The sequence below is a fragment of the Mytilus galloprovincialis genome, chromosome 5 (genome assembly GCF_965363235.1).
Source record: "Mytilus galloprovincialis chromosome 5, xbMytGall1.hap1.1, whole genome shotgun sequence".
NCBI lineage: Eukaryota > Metazoa > Mollusca > Bivalvia > Mytilida > Mytilidae > Mytilus > Mytilus galloprovincialis.
This window is the reverse complement of record NC_134842.1, coordinates 72,223,319-72,246,889: the sequence shown is the minus strand read 5'-3', so window position 1 is coordinate 72,246,889 and position 23,571 is coordinate 72,223,319. Positions and strand designations below refer to the sequence as shown.

Here is a 23,571-nt window from a genome sequence, read left to right as displayed (position 1 = left end):
TGTTTGGAAAGTTTTGGTAGTTTAGATTTCAATACTTTGGAATTATCTTGTTTTTAGACAGTCTTTGTTAAAGCACTGCTGATGAAGGTTATGTAGAAAAATTGCACAACTTTCCTACAAAATTACAAGTCAGGCAACTTGCACATATTTTTACTGGCTTTGTTTAAATCTGAGTTAGCTGTTTGAAGAATACAGCAGTCCCTTAGCGAAAATTTTTTAACCTATCTTTGCATTGCGCATAGCTAGTCCAGTAGTAACTGGGGTAATGTTTTAATATCATTAAGTTAGAGGTCTACCCGGATATACCCCAGGGCTAAGTTGTTTCTAAATGCTTAATGACAGGTTGCGGTTTAATGACCCTTGGTAGCAGGTTCCAGCTCTTTCAGAAGATCCATACTAATACTAACTGCACTTGGTCCCTTGGGCCTGGTTTCTTTTCCCCATGTTTACTCTGTGAAGGGTCCATACTTACTGTACTTGGTCCCTGGGGCCTGGTTTCTTTTTCCCATGTTTACTCTGTGCAGGGTCCATACTTACTGTACTTGGTCCCTGGTTTCTTTTTCCCATGTTTACTCTGTGAAGGGTCCATACTTACTGTACTTGGTCCCTTAGGCCTGGTTTCTTTTCCCCATATATGCATGTTTACTCTGTGCAGGGTCCATACTTACTGTACTTGGTCCCTGGGGCCTGGTTTCTTTTTCCCATGTTTACTCTGTGCAGGGTCTATACTTACTGTACTTGGTCCCTGGTTTCTTTTTCCCATGTTTACTCTGTGAAGGGTCCATACTTACTGTACTTGGTCCCTTAGGCCTGGTTTCTTTTCCCCATGTTTACTCTCTGAAGGGTCCATACTTACTGTACTTGGTCCCTGGGGCCTGGTTTCTTTTTCCCGTGTTTACTCTGTGCAGGGTTCATACTTACTGTACTTGGTCCCTGGTTTTTTCCCCATGTTTACTCTGTGAAGGGTCCATACTTACTGTACTCTGTCCCTGGTTTATTTTCCCCCATGTTTACTCTGTGAAGGGTCCATACTTACTGTACTTGGTCCCTGGGGCCTGGTTTCTTTTCCCCATGCTTACTCTGTGAAGGGTTCATACTTACTGTACTTGGTCCCTGGGGCCTGGTTTCTTTTTCCCATGTTTACTCTGTGAAGGGTCCAATAATGAATGTTCCCATATACTGTTGGCACCATGATTTGCAAGATGTTGTACCATCTACAAAACAAATTTCAACAGTTTTACATGTTTGTCTGTTTTACATGGAAGTTACAGCTATCCTTTTAATAATACTAATTCATGTACAAATCCCAAAGAAATTTCTGATCATAAAATAATTTCACATTTGTATTTAAGTTAGTAATTATATGTTATAATGTATAAATATATCATGTTTCAAATTGCATATTTCAGGTATGAAATTGACATATTAATTCCAATATAGCATTCAATCATTATCTGACCAATAATCTCTTCTTCTATATTTTTTTTAATATTGAGACAGAGCTTATTGACATGATGGATGCTATGCAATGTACAGAAACCAAGCATTTTGTTTTAGCTAAGGTAATTATTTCATTAAAGATTGATTATTTCAAAATCTGATCATAAGAATTTTTCTCAACACGATCAAAACATTAACATCTGGGAACCAAACTTGCAACAGAAATATGGAAGGATGAACAAAAAGAGTTACATGTGCATCACTTTATTCCCTCTCTACAACCTCTTAATGATGGGGTCTAAAAAAGGCAATTCAAAAGTATCATGTGTATGGGTGTGCAACAGTCGAGAATATAACTCTTCATAAAATTCTCTTGTTATTTCAAATTTAAAGTATTTAACTTACAGACAATAATGTCGGACTCCATTGTCCTTTGTTGAGTGATTTTATCTGTGAAATGTGACGACCAAGACTTCTATGTACACTACAGCACTCATCACAAATTAGCACTCCACGATTTATAGAGGCCCATGTGGGATCTGTAAAGAAATTAATAAAATATATTATACTATATATTCTGGTTTAACAAACTGTAAAACCCTCATTAAAGTAATTAGTGTCATTTTATGCACTGTATACGAAGAAATTATTGAGAGGTTTTTGTTAGCGCAACTACTGCGTCTGGGTGTATATCGCAATAATAAGAACTTGTATTCTGACATCTGACACATGTCTTTGTATAAAATAAAATTGAGAATGGAAAAGGGGAATGTGTCAAAGAGACAACAACCCGACCAAATAAAAAACAACAGCAGAGGGTCACCAACAGGTCTTCAATGTAGCGAGAAATTCCCGCACTGGAGGCGTCCTTAGCTGGTCCCTAAACAAATATATACTAGTCCAGTGATAATGAACGCCATACTAATTTCCAAATTGTACACAAGAAACTAAAATTAAAATAATACAAGACTAACAAAGGCCAGAGGCTCCTGACTTGGGACAGGCGCAAAAATGCAGCGGGGTTAAACATGTTTGTGAGATCTCAACCCTCCCCCTATACCTCTAACCAATGTCGAAAGTAAACGCATAACAATACACACATTAAAATTCTGTTCAAGAGAAGTCCGAGTCTGATGTCAGAAGATGTAACCAAAGAAAATAAACAAAATGACAATGCAGCTTTTCATGCAATCGCAATAATTATTCTCACATTTTATAAATTTGGTCTTAATTCATGTAATTGAAAAGTTGTCTCATTTTCATTAAATTCTAAAGCAAAAATCTCAAACCTTCCTTCTAATCCCTTTAAGTGAAGTGTACGTACTCACTATAGACGACAGGTTTGTATTTTAAATAGACCGATGTTGTTAACTAACTCATGGGAGGTAACTTATTGCATAACTGATTTGTGATAATGAGTTATCTCACCTCTATAACATCTGCTGTAATTAACATGGTTGTGTCCTGCATAGATGCACTAATTATAGAATTACATAAAACAAGCAGATGCAGTATAACTGAGTACAATGTATTATCTCCTACTGACACTGCATTATGTCATGTATATTAAATGTAGAATACTCTTACTAAAACTCTTCCAACTATCATCTTTTAAGAATACATGTACATGTATGTTAAGTACATTATTGAATTTGCAAATAAATAACATCAACATGTATAAATAATCCGCAAAACACATCATTGGCAATTGCTTAAAACACTAAGTATCATTCCCCTTTTATGTTTTTGTGAACCTAGTACCAAGAATTGTCCCCCCTTTTTTTCTTTTCTTTTGGCCTTATACTGCATGGCATTGTGATTGTTATACATGTACAATGTATATGCATTATTTACAGACTTCATGTAACAAGCTTAGTGTAACAAGCAGATGCACATCATTCATTACCTCCTTCCGACACAAAAATCTTGTAAATAAAATATACACTCTGGAAAAAGCACTGTTTTTAATTCAGGAGTTTTTCAGAAACAACTTTAACAACATGAACATGATAAAATGCTCCACAAAAAATGTCATTGGCTATTGCGTAAAACACTAAGGGCTTTTTCAGAATTAATTAATGGGGGAGTCTGAAGGCACTTTTAATAAATTTGATGGGTGGTTGTTATTCAAGTAAGATTTAAATGAAATATCCAATTTAAAATGTATGCATGGTGGGGTCAAATAAAAAGTGTCTTCCCCTTTTTAAATTTGTGAGCTTAAAAACAAGAATTATCCACCCTCCTTTTTCATGTTTTTCCTTCTGTAAGTTGTTTTTTTGTTCTTGTATTTTTAAAATACTGTATGGTAATTGATTTATTAAATATGCTTCTACAGATACACAAGATACATGTACTATCTGTTACTTTTCCAAACACAATTAAGATTTCAAATCATTTGCTATCTTTTTTTTTATTATTAATAAACACATTCAATATACATGATAAATTTTGGTGCCATCTTGCAGTATCTAGCATGTCTATAATCTATGATCAATGTTGATAAGATATGCCACAGTTTTTCATCAAAATATAAAGATTATAAATTCTTATAAATTCAAATCAAGAAATTTGGAAAAAAGCCCACTTTATTTATGGTAGAGCATTGATTATAGATGAAACATGAAATTGAAAGATAAAAAGTAGATAACAATCTTTCTCATGTAGCTATAAAGATGTAAGTATACCCAGATACATGTACCAATACAGTAACTGTGGGAAAACAACTCCCTCTGTGTGGTGGAATTATAGATATAGGGATCAGCATTATTGAGGTAGCAACTAAATAACACCAGATAAACCAAATATTACTCTAGTAACCTTACTATACCCTACATTACTTAGCTATACACAGATACATGTACCAATACAGTAACTGTGAGAAAACAACTCCCTCTGTGTGGTGGAATTATAGAGATAGGGATCAGCATTATTGAGGCAGCAACTAAATAACACCAGATAAACCAAATATTACTCTAGTAACCTTACTATACCATGTATACCATACATTAATCATGTGCCAATACAGTAACTGTGGGAAAACAACTCCCTCTGTGTGGTGGAATTATAGAGATAGGGATCAGCATTAATGAGGCAGCAACTAAATAACACCACAGCAACCTTACATTACCAATTAAACCAAAATATATACTATAAATCATATGTAGATAAACTAGTACAAATGTCAGATAATTCAGCTTTTTGTACAAATTAATGTGTACTTTGAATGTTTTTAATCATAGTACAAAATATATCGTTTTTTTTCCTCATGGTTCACATGGTTGACTTTATGAAAAATACAATGTTTTTGTATGAAAAGTAAAATATTTATTATTAACATGTAACTTTATAGCAACATGTGTGAAAACATATTGTATAGAAAAGTAAACAATTTATACAAAATGTTTTTCCAACATGTGTTAGAGCTTATTGAGTACAAACAAAATAATTAGTGTTTTAGATTTCCTCCTTATTTTTTTTTTACCTTGGACCAATTGTTTTCTCACTTCAGCTATTATACAGGTAATTGCCAATCAAAATCTGGGTATAAACATCCTCAAAGTGAGAGGGTTAGCGCTATAAAACCAGGTTTAATCCACCATTTTCTACATTTGAAAATGCCTGTACCAAGTCAGGAATATGACAGTTCTTGTCCATTTGTTTTTGATGCGTTTTGTTATTTGATTTTGCCATGTGATTATGGACTTTCCGAATTGACTTTCCTCTAAGTTCAGTATTTTTGTGATTTTACTTTTTGGAAGTATCCAAATCAAGTATGGACAGTTTCAAAGATAAATCCTTAAGGCAAAAATGTTTTGGTGTTTTGACCTGTCTGCATGTACAAAAAATGTATATATCATGTATATATATGCTGAGTTCATTCTTGTGACCAGAAATACCTTTTTTTTTAGCTGTGGCCCAATTGATATTATGTTTTATATACCACACCAGAATGAATAGATAATATTTCTATTTGTGGCCTGCTGATATGTTTAAGTAATCATACAGATGTTATCATCTGATAAATCAATTACATCTCTCGTTAGGTTTCCTGGGTAAATACAATGTAAATATATATAAGTTCTTGGGTTAATTACTAAACAACTGTTTTATAATTAAGCAGGGTTTCCTGGATAATTATTATGTGATTTTATTGAAGGAAACACATGTACCAGAACAATTGTAAACAAACTGTGTAGTTATCTTCAACATTTATTTAACAAAGTACAAACTCCTGCAGTCAATGTTGAAGTTTTGGTTAATGCTGTTCAATTTTTGGCCTTTGATGTTTAAAGGTTTAACTGTCATTTAACAAGTCTTAGAATAAATTTTGTTCTTTTTTGGGCTTTTGACAAATATATATATTTTGAATAATTATTCCTTCTTAGTTATCTGCAATCTGGGTCAATTTTCACAAAGAACTGCCTCCATGGTCTCATGGAGTGAAGTGGGCCTTGAGTGAAAAAGGGTACAGGTTCCAATCCAAACTGGGTCTGTCTGTAGTGGTACGTGTAGAATCCTATTTAGGCTTTTATACACGGCCATATCAAAGACTTTAAAATCAGTATTTGCTGCGGCAGAGTTTAGCACACAGCATTCAATAAAGACTTGTCTGTTTGTAGTCAGAATAATGTATCTGGAGAGGGTGACATGTCTTTCTGCTGACTGTTTCCTTGTGAACTAGCATGTTAAAAACTAGACGCATTATGTTAGTCTAGGGGCTATTACAGAAAAAATTGTATGGGGGGGGGGGGGTTGGAAGGCACATTATATTAATAATACATGGGTGATGGGTATCAGAGCAATTTTTCACACCATAATGCACTATAATTCTCAATTACAATTGTCTGGGTGGCAGGTGCTGACAAAAACTGCCTTCCAACCCCAACCCCCCATACATTTTTTGGAATAGCCCTAAGTAAAAAGCATGGTTAATATTCAAGTAACATTCACATGTTCTCGTCCAAAGAACATTATCAATTCATTGTACATTTTTGTAACATTAATTATAGTCTTTAAAGACAATAATCATGATAATTTAACCTAAATTTGATCCTTATTCCAGACTTACTCTTCAATATTTCAACTTTGGAGATAATTGTTCATGTGCTCAGCATACTCAATGAGAATCTATGGTCCAATAGGGGAAATTAATTTAGTTGACTATTCATTTAAAAATATGTTTAGGAGTTAAGAGTGATGTCCATTTTTATTGAACAAGTACACATTTTTGTTTAAAACCATCTGAAACCCCAGGTGCAAAATTTGTTCAGTCTCTTGTTGTTTACCCTTTGATAGGTTTGTTTTCTCTTTGACATAGATATACTGTACATGCAGTGATATTGTTGGCTTTTTTCAAAACTACCTCTTCCCTTTTTTATTGGTAAAATATGTGTCATTTTTTTAAATTGGGAAATTTATAATAAACCACAAATTTGACTGGAACTTCAATTTGCAGACCCTCTTTTAAGAGGTAAATCCTCATTTGAAATAAGACCCCTTATAGTCAGTGATTATACATAAATAGACCCTGAAATCTGCACATATAGTCATTTTAGGCATGAAAAATGTTTAAATGAGTGTTTCTCAGGTTGTATTCATGCACAATTACTACTGAGAGTGAGACTGCACTGTTTGGGAAAGAAGTTGTCTTTTTGGGATTAATTTTAAGCCATTTTTTTTCAAATTGGGATTCTTCTCCAGGGGAAAAAGGCAGATTCCAAAAAGAAAAGAAAATTTCCGTCAAAAAGAACAAATTAAGAAAAATAATACTAACTGTTATTTGAATGATAATGTGTGAATGTTTTATTGAATAGTAATGTTATATAAAGCAAGCAAACCAATTATTGGATATGATTGTTTCCATTAAAAGTAGAAATGATCACAAGTTGAACCAGGTGCTCCGCAGGGCGCAGCTTTATACGACCGCAGAGGTCGAACCCTGAACAGTTGGGGCAAGTATGGACAAAACATTCAAGCGTGATACAGCTCTGAATTTGGATTGTGATCAAATTTTTGACATTACATGGTTTTTTTTTACACAAAACAAATGTCAAGATTTTACAAATCAATTAAAGATTTCTTCTTCAAACTTTTTAAATCTAAAATTAAATAGTTGATCATGACACAGCATAGGTTTCTGACACAGAACGAATGTGGTCTAATGAACTTAAAAGTTTTTTTTTGCCTTTGAGCAATTCACTATGCTGTTGAATATTAACCCTCTCAAAAAAATGTTTGAAGAAATTTTCTTTTTATTTATGAAATCTGAAATGAGAAAAATTTAACCCCCCCCCCCCCTTTTTTTTCACATCCCTGTTTCCCTTTTTCCAAAACTGATATCAATTCAAATTTCTAATGGAGTTTGCAACAATAACTACTCTTTTAAATAAATCATAAAATATTAAAATGTAATATAAAGTGCTTGTTATCACTGAATGGTAAAGATTGGTTGGTAGTAAAAGTGAATATACATTGTTTATTGTATAAAACAATAAAAAAAACTTCATCAGCAACATTTTATATTGGCAAATTTCCAATGAAGTTATTTACATAAAGTTATTGGCAAATAAAAATAGAAAATGACATCATAGTCATGTCTGGCAAATGTCCAACATACATTATCTAACCAGATGCTCCGCAGGGCGTAGCTTTATACGACCGCAGAGGTTGAACCCTGAACGGTTAGGGCAAGTATGGACACAACATTCAAGCTGGATTCAGCTCTAAATTTGGATTGTAAAATAGTTGACACAGCATAGGTTTCTGACACAGAATGAATGTGTTCTAATGAACTTAAAATTTTTGTTTCTCTTAGAGCAATTCACTATGCTGTTGAATATTAATCCTCTCAAAAAAATGTTTGAAGAAATTTTCTTTTTTATTTATGAAATTTCAAATGAGAAAAATTGAACCCAATTTTTTTAATCACATCCCCCTTTCCCTTATTCCAAAACTAATCTCAATTAAAATTTCTAATGGAGTTTGCAACAATAACTACTCATTTAAATACATCATAAAATATTAAGATGTAAAAAAACTGCTTGTTATCACTGAATGGTAAAGATTATTTTAATTTATCAGTTGGTAGTAAAAAGTGAATATACATTGTATATTGTATATAACAAAGATTTAAGTTGATTCTGGACAAAGAAAGATAACTCCAATTAAAAAAAAATCTTGCTATTGCACAATATTTTGCAATTAGATATTTCTTGCTTACTATTCTGGACAAAGAAAGATAACTCTAATTAAAAAAAAATTTGATATTTCACAATATTGTGCAATTAGATATTTCTTGCCATTGCGCAATACTGTGCAATTGAAAAGACTTGCTATTGCACAATACTTAAGAGTCATTCTCTGTAAGCATCAAAATCATGTGGAAATGACATGTCACAGAATTAGTTCAAAATTTGTAAAAATGATCTAACAGTTGAGATATACTAAAAAATACAACCAGTTTCGTGTGAAATTTTGTGGTTGCTATGGTAACGGCTTGAACACTTTTTGGTCAATTTTGGCAAGGAAAAAAGGCTAAAAATGTGCAATTTTAGTTAGATAAATACGGCCTTCAAGAGAATAAAAAAGAAAAATTTGTTTGCTATTATGAATAAGTATGTTAACGACATATTTAAAAATTGCATTTTAAAAAATATATTTAAAAGCATGTATGTCAAGAACCTAGCTCCAAAAAGGGTCAAATTCCATGTGTATTGAAAATCCAATTTTACCCTGTTTTGAAAGCTTCGAAAATTTTCAACCCAGATTTTCCCAATATGGTTAAAATAATTTTTGAATAGTTTAACCATTGCTTAATCAAAATCCAAAAAATTGGGAGGGGTATATTTGAAAATTTTTGCTAAATTCAATTTTTTGAAAACATGGTTTTTCGAAAATGCTGTTTTTCATATTGTTACAAAAATAATATTGAAATTGACAAAAATGCTTTAAATGTCTGCAAATACTTAATCTTGATCTCAGAAAAAATACATGTTATCAAAATTAAATATAACAACTGCTGAACCCTAAAAGCTCAATTTAAAGCCCCTTTTAGTTATTCCTGTGTATCAGGAGTAGCTTCCCCTGAATTACTCTTCAGACAAGAAGACACTTTTATTGTTTGTCTATCTGATGAGTTAAGCCTTTTTCTACTGATTTTTATAGTTCGTTCTTATGTTGTACTGTTATACCACTGTCCCAGGTTAGGGGAGGGTTGGGATCCTGTAACATGTTTAACCCCGCCACATTATTTATGTATGTGCCTGTCCCAAGTCAGTAGCCTGTAATTTAGTGGTTGTCGATTGTTTATGTGTTACATATTTGTTTTTCGTTTTTTTTTTTTATATAAATAAGGCCGTTAGTTTTCTCGCTTGAATTGTTTTACATTGTCTTATCTTGGCCTTTTATAGCTGACTATATGCGGTATAGGCTTTGCTCATTGTTAAAGCCGTACGGTGACCTATAATTGTTAATGTTTGTGTCATTATGGTCTTTTGTGGATAGTTGTCTCATTGGCAATCATACCACATCTTCTTTTTTTTTTTTATATACAAACCTTTTTGTTTGTCTACAGAAAACAATTCCAATTGTAGGACGATGACAAATGTATTTAAAGTACTAGTACTATAAACACAATAGAATGTGTTTTGTTTACCGCTCTCGTTTTAATCACAAATAAGGCTGTTGAAAACATTCCTGGTGCTCTACTGAACTTGTGAAAATGAAATCATTCCATCAATTGGTTATTGTGCTAAATTATTTTAGTTGCAATTTTACAAATGATTTTTTTTGTGATGTTTAATACATTCCCAACAGTTGCTCATGCAAAATGTCATTTAATGGAGAAAGGAAAAGGAAAACTATGTACCTGGTGTTGAGTGAAATTGGAACACACCAAACATGTAGACAATTAAAAGAAGAGATTGAGTCGAGCAGTAATTGCTGTGAACCTGATGACAAGAGGAAATGTTATGCCAGAAAGAGACATACTTGTGAAACTAAAACAATATCAAATCTTTAACTGTATGAAATTTTTGATGTGGGGGTTGGGACAAGGAACGGGACTTCAAGCCAAGATCACCATTTATAGCAGTATCTACCTGTCTATCAAACAGCTGCGCCATGAGTGCCTGATACGTCCGTCATATTTTCAAAGAATAAAGTTCAATTACTACTCAATGTCATATTAGCTAATGTATGAAAATCAAAAGTTAACTTGCATCAATAGATATAAACAATTCACCAAAGTTTGATGATATTGCCGAAAGCATTTTTGAGTTATTATTAAAAAAAACCTTATAAATCCCCCTTGGAAGGCACATTATATTAATAATACATGGGTGATTGGTATCAGAGCAATTTTTCACACCATAATGCACTATAATTCTCAATTACAATTGTCTGGGTGGCAGGTGCTGACAAAAACTGCCTTCCAACCCCAACCCCCCATACATTTTTTGGAATAGCCCTAAGTAAAAAGCATGGTTAATATTCAAGTAACATTCACATGTTCTCGTCCAAAGAACATTATCAATTCATTGTACATTTTTGTAACATTAATTATAGTCTTTAAAGACAATAATCATGATAATTTAACCTAAATTTGATCCTTATTCCAGACTTACTCTTCAATATTTCAACTTTGGAGATAATTGTTCATGTGCTCAGCATACTCAATGAGAATCTATGGTCCAATAGGGGAAATTAATTTAGTTGACTATTCATTTAAAAATATGTTTAGGAGTTAAGAGTGATGTCCATTTTTATTGAACAAGTACACATTTTTGTTTAAAACCATCTGAAACCCCAGGTGCAAAATTTGTTCAGTCTCTTGTTGTTTACCCTTTGATAGGTTTGTTTTCTCTTTGACATAGATATACTGTACATGCAGTGATATTGTTGGCTTTTTTCAAAACTACCTCTTCCCTTTTTTATTGGTAAAATATGTGTCATTTTTTTAAATTGGGAAATTTATAATAAACCACAAATTTGACTGGAACTTCAATTTGCAGACCCTCTTTTAAGAGGTAAATCCTCATTTGAAATAAGACCCCTTATAGTCAGTGATTATACATAAATAGACCCTGAAATCTGCACATATAGTCATTTTAGGCATGAAAAATGTTTAAATGAGTGTTTCTCAGGTTGTATTCATGCACAATTACTACTGAGAGTGAGACTGCACTGTTTGGGAAAGAAGTTGTCTTTTTGGGATTAATTTTAAGCCATTTTTTTTCAAATTGGGATTCTTCTCCAGGGGAAAAAGGCAGATTCCAAAAAGAAAAGAAAATTTCCGTCAAAAAGAACAAATTAAGAAAAATAATACTAACTGTTATTTGAATGATAATGTGTGAATGTTTTATTGAATAGTAATGTTATATAAAGCAAGCAAACCAATTATTGGATATGATTGTTTCCATTAAAAGTAGAAATGATCACAAGTTGAACCAGGTGCTCCGCAGGGCGCAGCTTTATACGACCGCAGAGGTCGAACCCTGAACAGTTGGGGCAAGTATGGACAAAACATTCAAGCGTGATACAGCTCTGAATTTGGATTGTGATCAAATTTTTGACATTACATGGTTTTTTTTTACACAAAACAAATGTCAAGATTTTACAAATCAATTAAAGATTTCTTCTTCAAACTTTTTAAATCTAAAATTAAATAGTTGATCATGACACAGCATAGGTTTCTGACACAGAACGAATGTGGTCTAATGAACTTAAAAGTTTTTTTTTGCCTTTGAGCAATTCACTATGCTGTTGAATATTAATCCTCTCAAAAAAATGTTTGAAGAAATTTTCTTTTTATTTATGAAATCTGAAATGAGAAAAATTTAACCCCCCCCCCCTTTTTTTTCACATCCCTGTTTCCCTTTTTCCAAAACTGATATCAATTCAAATTTCTAATGGAGTTTGCAACAATAACTACTCTTTTAAATAAATCATAAAATATTAAAATGTAATATAAAGTGCTTGTTATCACTGAATGGTAAAGATTGGTTGGTAGTAAAAGTGAATATACATTGTTTATTGTATAAAACAATAAAAAAAACTTCATCAGCAACATTTTATATTGGCAAATTTCCAATGAAGTTATTTACATAAAGTTATTGGCAAATAAAAATAGAAAATGACATCATAGTCATGTCTGGCAAATGTCCAACATACATTATCTAACCAGATGCTCCGCAGGGCGTAGCTTTATACGACCGCAGAGGTTGAACCCTGAACGGTTAGGGCAAGTATGGACACAACATTCAAGCTGGATTCAGCTCTAAATTTGGATTGTGATTAAATAGTTGACACAGCATAGGTTTCTGACACAGAATGAATGTGTTCTAATGAACTTAAAATTTTTGTTTCTCTTAGAGCAATTCACTATGCTGTTGAATATTAATCCTCTCAAAAAAATGTTTGAAGAAATTTTCTTTTTTATTTATGAAATTTCAAATGAGAAAAATTGAACCCAATTTTTTTAATCACATCCCCCTTTCCCTTATTCCAAAACTAATCTCAATTAAAATTTCTAATGGAGTTTGCAACAATAACTACTCATTTAAATACATCATAAAATATTAAGATGTAAAAAAACTGCTTGTTATCACTGAATGGTAAAGATTATTTTAATTTATCAGTTGGTAGTAAAAAGTGAATATACATTGTATATTGTATATAACAAAGATTTAAGTTGATTCTGGACAAAGAAAGATAACTCCAATTAAAAAAAAATCTTGCTATTGCACAATATTTTGCAATTAGATATTTCTTGCTTACTATTCTGGACAAAGAAAGATAACTCTAATTAAAAAAAAATTTGATATTTCACAATATTGTGCAATTAGATATTTCTTGCCATTGCGCAATACTGTGCAATTGAAAAGACTTGCTATTGCACAATACTTTTAAAATATAATAATTTTAGATCCTGATTTGGACCAACTTGAAAACTGGGCCCATAATAAAAAATCTAAGTACATGTTTGGATTCAGCATATCAAAGAACTTCAAGATTTCAATTTTTGTTAAAATCAGACTAAGTTTAATTTTGGACCCTTTGGACTTTAGTGTAGACCAATTTGAAAACAGGACCAAAAATGAAGAATCTACATATACAGTTAGATTTGGTATATCAAAGAACCCCATTTATTCAATTTTTGATGAAATCAAACAAAGTTTAATTTTGGACCCCGATTTGGACCAACTTGAAAACTGGGCCAATAATCAAGAATCTAAGTACATTTTTAGATTCAGCATATCAAAGAACCTAACTGATTCATTTTTTGTCAAAATCAAACTAAGTTTAATTTTGGACCCTTTGGACCTTAATGTAGACCAATTTGAAAACGGGACCAAAAGTTAAGAATCTACATACACAGTCATGACAGTTAGATTCAGCATATCAAAGAACCCCAATTATTCAATTTTGATGAAATCAAACAAAAGTTTAATTTTGGACCCTTTGGGCCCCTTATTATGTTGGGACCAAAACTCCCAAAATCAAACCCAACCTTTCTTTTATGGTCATAAACCTTGTGTTTAAATTTCATAGATTTCTATTTACTTATACTAACGTTATGGTGCGAAAACCAAGAAAAATGCTTATTTGGGTCCCTTTTTGGCCCCTAATTCCTAAACTGTTGGGACCTAAACTCCCAAAATCAATACCAACCTTCCTTTTGTAGTCATTAACATTGTGTTTAAATTTCATTGATTTTTATTTACTTAAACTAATGTTATTGTGCGAAAACCAAGAATAATGCTTATTTGGGCCCTTTTTTGGCCCCTAATTCCTAAACTGTTGAGACCAAAACTCCCAAAATCAATCCCAACCTTTCTTTTGTGGTCATAAACCTTGTGTCAAAATTTCATAGATTTCTATTAACTTAAACTAAAGTTATAGTGCGAAAACCAAGAAAATGCTTATTTGGGCCCTTTTTGGCCCCTAATTCCTAAAATGTTGGGACCAAAACTCCCAAAATCAATACCAACCTTCCTTTTGTGGTCATAAACCTTGTGTTAAAATTTCATAGATTTCCATTCACTTTTACTAAAGTTAGAGTGCGAAAACTAAAAGTATTCGGACGCCGGACGACGACGACGCCGACGCCGACGACGCCGACGCCAACGCCAACGTGATAGCAATATACGACGAAATTTTTTTCAAAATTTGCGGTCGTATAAAAACATTTTAGATAAGATAAGGAAAAAAAGCTTCATCAGCAACATTTTATATTGGCAAATTTCCAATGAAGTCATTTACATAAAGTTATTGGCAAATAAAAATAGAAAATGACATCATAGTCATGTCTGGCAAATTTCCAACATATATTATCAACTACTATTCTATACAAAGAAAGATAACTCCAATTGAAAATTAATTGCTATTGCACAATATTGTGCAATTAGATATTTCTTGCTATATTGTGCAATACTGTGCAATTGAAAATTTCTTGCTATTGCACAATATTTCATATGGAATCCTGATTTGGACCAACTTGAAAACTGGGCCTATAATCAAAAATCAAAGTACATATTTAGATAAAGCATATCAAATAAGCCCAAGAATTTAATTTTTGTTAAAATCAAACTTAGTTTAATTTTGGACCCTTTGGACCTTAATGTAGACCAATTTGAAAACTGGACCAAAAATTAAGAATCTACATACACAGTTAGATTTTGCATATCAAAGAACCCATTTATTCAATTTTTGATGAAATCAAACAAAGTTTAATTTTAGACCCCATTTGGACCAACTTGAAAACTAGGCCATTAATTAAAAATCTAAGTACATTTTTAAATTCAGCATATCAAAGAACCCCAAGGATTCAATTTTTGTTAAAATCAAACTAAGTCTAATTTTGGACCCTTTGGACCTTAATGTAGACCAATTTGAAAACGGGACCAAAAGTTAAGAATCTACATACATAGTTAGATTCGGCATATCAAAGAACCCCAATTATTCAATTTTTGATGAAATCACACAAAGTTCAATTTTGGACCCTTTGGGCCCCTTATTCCTAAACTGTTGGGACCAAAACTCCTAAAATCAATACCAACCTTCCTTTTGTGGTCATAAACATTGTGTTTAAATTTCATTGATTTCTATTTACTTAAACTAAAGTTATTGTGCGAAAACCTAGAATAATGCTTATTTGGGCCCTTTTTGGCCCCTAATTCCTAAACTGTTGGAACCAAAACTCCCAAAATCAATCCCAACCTTTCTTTTGTGGTCATAAACCTTGTGTCAAAATTTCATAGATTTCTATTAACTTAAACTAAATTTATAGTGCGAAAACCAAGAAAATGCTTATTTGGGCCCTTTTTGGACCCTAATTCCTAAAATGTTGGGACCAAAACTCCCAAAATCAATACCAACCTTCCTTTTGTGGTCATAAACCTTGTGTTAAAATTTCATAGATTTCCATTCACTTTTACTAAAGTTAGAGTGCGAAAACTAAAAGTATTCGGACGCCGGACGACGACGACGCCAACGTGATAGCAATATACGACGAAAAATTTTTCAAATTTTGCGGTCGTATAAAAATGTGAAATGTTTGACGGAAACTACTTCCCATTTTTTTACACAAGGTTCATGTTTTACGAGGCTTTAAGTTGATACTGGTATAATGGTTTTTATTAGTGTAGTCTGATTATTCAAACATCTCTGTTTCCAAATCTTTTGCTTTTCTTTTGTTAAAAACATCTGTGATATGTATTTTTTTCAATTTCAAATACCTTACTTATTAGATGCTCGTCTGTCAATAAATGTTATGATAGCAACAGGTTCATAAAATCTTGCCACATCATTGTAGGTACTTATATAAGCCTGTTAAAATTGTATTTCATAATGTGCATTATACATACACATTTTGGATCTTTCAATTTACTTTATTTAATCAATAGTTTTATCAAATCTGTTGCTAACATAATTTCTGTCAAACTTGCCATTTTATGTTACATGTAGCAACATTTGGATGTGCTACAAATTAGAGTTATCTGTCCTGGGTTAAAATCTTTTTAAATTTCTGGCAGCCGTATTTTGCAGGAGTTCTTAATATGACTTTCAACTAGGATAAGATCTCCAATGTTGGTTAAGTATCTCAAATATATATTGTCCGTCAAATTTATTTATGTTAGCACAATCTTATGTTAGCAACAAGTCTGTCAACATCTTATGTTAGCAACACTATTTAGTCCGTCAAATTTTATGTTAGCAACAATAATGTCCGTCAAATTTTATGTTAGCAACAAATATTATGTTAGCAACAAATATTATGTTAGCAACAAATATTATGTTAGCAACAATAAAGTCTGTCAATTTTTATGTTAGCAACAACTTAATTTCTGTCAAATCTTATGTTAGCAGCATTGTTCATGTCTGTCAAATTTTATGTTAGCAACTCCAAGATAATCCTTTTTAAAAGTTATTCCAATTCCTTTTTTATTGGTGCAGATGTTCAGAAATGTTTTATTCCAATTTGCCTTTCATATTAAATCAAGATATACATCCAAACCTTGAAAATACTGAAAATATCAAGATTTTTTGTGTTGCTAACATAAGAATTTTCCGTCAAAATGTCTGTCAATTTTGTTATGATAGCAACATTTTATAAAGGTGGTCTTTATTTAAAAAATATAATGTGAATAGATCTATCTTTTGTCAAAAAGTGTTTACTTATATAAGTATAACATGTATTCCAAAACAGAACTTCATTGGTGTTGATTTTGTTAAACATAATTTTGGGAACTTTTCAACTTTCTTATTTGGAATCTGCCAAAAGCCTTTATTCTCCAGTAATTTAAGGCAAACAATATCACTGACATGTTTATTCTTGCCAGATTTTTATAAACCTTATACTATAGGTTAATATCAAGAAATATCTTATCATTATCAAGTATTATAATGGTAGACAATCTATTTATCATGCTTATGTGGACATAATTCTGCATAAACATTTTATCTTTACTTTCTTCCTGCTGATGTGTTCTGTGTTAATTGTAATTTTATCAATACATAGAGTTTGTCTGTGTACCCATATGTACATGTATTTACAGAATGCTACCCTCCATCATACAGAAAAGGAAAAGAAATCGTAATAGAAGATTAGCTTCCCCCAAGGCCAAGGCATTTTTGCATTGAAGCGTCTATATGATTCGGAATCAAGGAAAACAAACTGCCTTGCTACATGATTTGTGTTGTGAGCAAGGGTGATATTTGAAAATCAAAAATCTAAAACATCTTTCAACCCACTGAGTGCACCTTCATTGGCTTTGTCTTTTACCCCAGTCCTGTTTAAAGGATAAAACCTTTGAGTAAAAATGGTCTGAATCGTGCTTTGAAATCAATCTACTTTGTCTTTGACTTCGAACAGGTTTGGCACAAGTCAGAAAATGTTGGATATGTGAATTCCCTGCTTTAACCTCTTGTGTAAACAAGACCAGTTTAAATGTGTTTTTATTTTTCAGTTTATGGCATGAAATTTACAAAAGGGCATGTTTTACATTATAACTGCATCTGACAGTTGAATTTGTAAATACTTAAAGTATTCTAGGAACAACAAAACATATAAGTGAAGCCTTGTTTTTTCTAGAACTGGAAAAAACATACAAATCTTTTGTTTAGGAATTAATTGACCAAGCTGCATGATCCAGGTGCAACTGAACATAACTGAATGATGTTCACTTCTATTGAAAATTTTTATTCATTAAATTTTAATTCCCATGTCATTAACATATCTTTTTGTCATCTCATAATTGATGATCAAGGTATGAATTGGTGAACACAGGAATTGTTTTGTTGTGAGTTATGCATCAAATTAGACTTGAAATGAGCTTGGTTTTTTACTTATTAAACACTTTCTTTCATTACACATTGCTATCACATGAAGGATGTGTGCTTTTGTAGATTTCATACCATAAAATGAATAGGAAAAAGGAGGTCCCAGTATACTGTTTTTAACATCAGAAAACTGGGGTGTACACTGAATACAGGGTATACCCCACTTTTCTTGACTTATCTTCTTACCTGTTGAATGTTGAATTTTGTAAAAATTCAATATAAAAAAGTTATATCAAGAAATAAAATAAAATAATTTACGTACCTACCTACCCATACCCTGATAACCACAGTCGGGGAGGGGAAACAAAGATATTTTTAATGTTGGCCCAATCCATCAATTCTCCTTATATCTCAAAGTATTAAAATTAAAGTTTATATAAAGACAAAGACATATTGCTGATATAAACCTATGATACAAAAATGTATGAGTTTTATAAAATTCTGGCAATAATTGTACACATGGAAATGCTGACATTGCAAATTTCCATACAAGCAATATTTACAAGGGACAGAACTCTTTTGAAAATAACTGATCGGCACTGATTTTGATCTTGTCAATTAAAAAGACATTGATGATATATAACCCTAAAATATAAATTTCCTAAAAATCTGGCAAGAATTGTTCACAATGTCAAATATCACATACATGTATGCATGGACCATATAAGATCTATGGTTTCTAAGCTAAAGTGCAGTACGTATACATATAGCTATAGTCGATCAAGGCAGTATAACAATAATGTGTAGTAATAACTGTTTGACATATACAAATGTAGTAAGCTCATTAAAAACAATCAGTATGTATGTTAGTTTTCACGTGTTGTTTGTGAGTTGTATCAAATAATATGCTCTATATCAAGGGCCCTTTAATAAACCTTACAACATTGTACAATGTATCACTATTTTGAAATCTGCATCGCTTCATTGATGTCTTACAACAATCACTTTTCCATTGCGTTGCAGACAAATAGCAATAAGCATGATCATGATGATGGTATCCGGTCGTTCCGTCCCCAAACCATGCAAACTGATCCGGCCCCATGTCAATCTGGACCTAAGGCCAAATAAAAATATATGTGTGGTTCCAGTAACTCGACCGACCCTAGTTTAAACCCCCCAGACCCTAGAACTTTTTTTTTCATTTCTGAAAAATAAATTTTCAAACGATCAAATTTTGAGGATTGTGAATTAAAATAATTAAATTCATAGATTTCTGTCATCTGAATTTCCATCACAAGTATCTGTTATGGCTAAAATGCAACAATTCTAACAGAATGCAACAAAATTAACTAAAAACATATCATGACTGTTTATTTTACAACCAAACACATGTAAAAATGGTGGACTTCCGGTTGGGGCGTGTATAATACCGGAAACAATTTCGGTAAACACACGATTTTTTTCCGGATTTTGACATTCAAAAATAAAAATTAAAAAAAAAAAAAAAAAATTTGCCGACCTACCGACCCTATTTTTTAAAAGTATGTAACTGGAACCACACATATATTTTTATTTGGCCTAAGTCGATCCTTCCCCATAATAAAATAATGAATAACTATATACTGGAGGATTTGGTGACAAATTCAAATCAGTTACATGCATATGTAAATGGAATTTAAAATAATCAGCAAAAGCATCTGTTTTCTTCTCTTTTGTCATACAATGTATCTTGGTTTATCAAAGTTACGTAATTAAAAAGGTCTTTATAGTTTTATCTTTTGTTTGATATTATTATATATTAATTAAATGGGATATTAAAAGAAAACAAATTCTGTCTCCTCTTTTATAGAAAGGTTTCGGCAAATCAAACAACATTTCTCAATAATGGAATTTTAGAAGTTTTTAGAACTTAAACATGTTAAACAAAAATTAAGTGTGTATCAGCTTTGGCTTGTGCAGTTGTTTATGTAACTATTCAATATTACCAGAGAGTTGACTGTGGCAGACACATACATGTATATATAGTAATAAAATTGAGAATGGAAATGGGGAATGTGCCAAAGAGACAACAACCCGTCCATAGAGCAGACAAGTAAGTTTAAGTAAGTAAATTATTTATTATACATTGTACATGTAGTGACAATGTGCATTCAGGGGACTACTTAAATGAGTGATTTTCACTGATTCAAGAACCATTATTTCCATAAAGGTTGGGAGTAAGAGTTGTCTTTCTTTAATAATCACCTCTTCAAGTAGTACAAAATAATCACTAGAAGTGATTTAATTTTACTGTAGCTTTAAAATTAAATATAGAATTCATACTAATGATCCAGGGACTAATTATGTTTCTAAACTTATCAGAACCAACATCTGTGTTGTCTAGGATGACCAGGTCAATTCAGGTGATGACCTTGTACTGAATCTACATGTAGGATAATGACATAAACATGATAAAAATCACTTGTTTAAGTATTATACCTCAATTTTCTTCCCGAAAATCACTTCTTTAAGTATTATAATTTTAATAACCCCCACTAATTTCAACACCCCCGAACAGTAGAATTTTATTACATAATCTGAAAGATAAAACCTTGAACTTTACAGGAAAAATACTCCCACTGCTGGGAAAAATCTGTAAAGAAAGTATCAGTTCATTATATAAAGCCATAATTAAAGCATTTTTTCAACTAAAAATAGAATTTGCAGCTAAATGATAGCATCAAAGGCATAAACCTTGCATGCCTTGCTACTTAAAAGAAGCAAAAAATTCATTTTTTTTCAATTTTACTTATGAAAAGATATTATTTAAACCTATGTGTTTAAAATTTTGGTAAAACTACAAAATCACAATTTGTAACAAAACTTCAAATTTGCTACTCAAATAAGTGATTTAAAAATCACTTATTTCAATAAGTCCCCTTACAAATGACTGACTGATGTGCATGATGTGTAAATATGTACTGTTGATTGTACTAAATTCTTTTATCATTGTTTTATATAAGTTTTTATTATAAAACTTATAATGAAAACTTAATCAACATGGTTGTTTTATACTCATCCAATGAAAATTTTCGTCAAAGGCCAACTTTTTGAACAATATAACTTTTACATTCGTTTGTCATTAGGCCAGGATTTTTTAATTTGTTGGTTTACAGATCCGTCAACCCGATTTTACCGATTTACAGAATAAAAATAAAATTGATTTTTCAAGCTTTTTTATTCCCTCCGACCCTAACAAAAACATTATCGCAAAAAAAATTCAAAAAAAATCTGTTTTTTATGAAATGAAGCGAAATTGATAATACTTTAATCTGGTGTGAAAACTAAAACTTCCAATTTACGTATCTAAAAATAGACAAATCAATCATAACTGACCTTGACATGTCGTTTGCGCAAATAATTTTATCAGAACGAAACCTGTATTTAAACCCAATACACATTAAGTTCGTTTGTCATATTTGTCATCATTCCGTGAGATAGAAACATGGAAATAAACTTGTCCAACAGTGGAAGATGTCTGACAAGTTGAAGAAATTAATTAAAACAAATCTTTTAGAATTTTCTTCAGACTTGTGTCAATAATTTTTTTTACTCCATTTGGATACAAAGAAAAACGGGAATGCATGACAACTGATGAACCCGATTTCCTTTTTCCAGTTGACGAGTCTATTACGTTTTTTGACATGTGTATTGACTTATTTTCGTACGACGTTTTTTTCCTTTTTTTTTCTTTAACAGTTTTCGTGTTTGAAGATCATTAGGAGAAAGTTTCCTGAAATTTATTTAGGGCTACGTATACGTTTGTGAAATGACGATTTAATTTGGTCTTTGTTCGTTGACAAAAACCACCTTTTTTCACAGAAAATTATTAGACAATGTCATGCGATGTTTATGGCAGCTATAAGCAATAATATTTCTTCGAACTTATATAATATAAGAAATGATGATCAAATAGCAAACCAAACATATTGTTAGAAAGGTGAAATATATACATTGGTTAGAGGTATAGGGGGAGGGTTGAAATCTCACAAACATGTTTAACCCCACCGCATTTTTGCGCCTGTCCCAAGTCAGGAGCCTCTGGCCTTTGTTAGTCTTGTATTATTTTAATTTTAGTTTCTTGTGTACAATTTGGAAATTAGTATGGCGTTCATTATCACTGGACTAGTATATATTTGTTTAGGGGACAGCTGAAGGACACCTCCGGGTGCGGGAATTTCTCGCTACATTGAAGACCTGTTGGTGACCCTCTGCTGTTGTTTTTTATTTGGTCGGGTTGTTGTCTCTTTGACACATTCCCCATTTCCATTCTCAATTTTATTTTATTTGCATATTTTTTCTGTTTTGAAGGATATTTTTTTTTCTTTTTTTTTTTCCAACTGACGGTCCAACCCGACTTTTTCATGGAGAAAATCCATAACCAACAAAGTAAAAAACCCTGGCCTTAATCATGTTAATATAAAATTCATAAACATTTATGAATTACGAAATAATCTTCCTTTTAATTCCTTATAAATATAATTTTTCATTGAGGCTGGATCGACGTTGGGTCGGATCGACTTGGGGTGGATTGCCATGGGGCCTTTTCTACATGAAAGCAGCATGATAAGGTGTATGACAATCATATATAACATACTACTATTTTTTAGGATTAAATCAAAGATATTTGATTTGATTTACAAAGAAATTCAAACCTGCAACCTCAAGATCTTAAGGCATTGCATCAACTGACTGAGCCAGACTCTCTAGTCAAATTTGGACAGTAATTTGAGTAAAGTCTAAACAAATTCTGACATTTTGTGAGAGAAATTATTGATCATGATGTTTGTTAACTGTAAATATTGTGGGACATGCAAATCAGTTTGAATATTTACATAAATTATAATCAAACTAACAAAAATACTTTCAATGTAACCCATCAATCAGCATCAATGTACCACATCACCTCCCTCACAAAATTCAGGAAGGAGAAAAAAGTAAATTTCAATTAAATTTCTGGACCAGGAAATTCTTACCTGGGGCGGAGCAATCCGCGCACACCTCTGTGGCGGTCCTTCCTTTCACCCTGGACATGAAAACTAATGCAAATGAATAAGAATCTGCATAAAAACAATTAAAAAAGATGACTGTTTACTAAAGATTCATCACACAATAGTGTACTTCCATTCTGATCAACAGTTTCGTACACATGAAAGTTAATTATAATTATACAATTATTCACACAGAGTGGTTTTATTTTCATCAGATATCGTTTTTAAAATTAATCCCTACTTAAATATATGTTTTTCTTGAAAAAAATTACAAAAAAGAAATTTGATACCAAATCGCAGTTTCGGATTGTCTTTATTAATG

The 23,571-nt window shown here is 31.8% G+C and overlaps 1 protein-coding gene across 3 annotated transcripts in view; it reads right to left on the bottom strand.

The window, feature by feature from the left end:
• Positions 1-23,470, bottom strand: part of LOC143076356 (ARF GTPase-activating protein GIT2-like) — a 45,124-nt gene extending 21,654 nt beyond the window's left edge. For 2 of the 3 annotated variants that reach the window (XM_076252085.1, XM_076252086.1), the window contains exons 1-3: positions 23,235-23,470; positions 1,846-1,979; positions 1,102-1,214 (exon numbers count right to left, since the gene is read on the bottom strand). In XM_076252085.1, the coding sequence (XP_076108200.1) occupies positions 1,102-1,214; positions 1,846-1,979; positions 23,235-23,292 (305 nt within the window). In that variant the 5' untranslated portion in view covers positions 23,293-23,470. Of the gene's footprint in view, positions 1-472; positions 583-1,101; positions 1,215-1,845; positions 1,980-23,234 lie in introns of those variants that run through there. The other variant, XM_076252087.1, reaches the window with a different exon arrangement.
• Between the last annotated feature and the right edge of the window lie 101 nt (positions 23,471-23,571).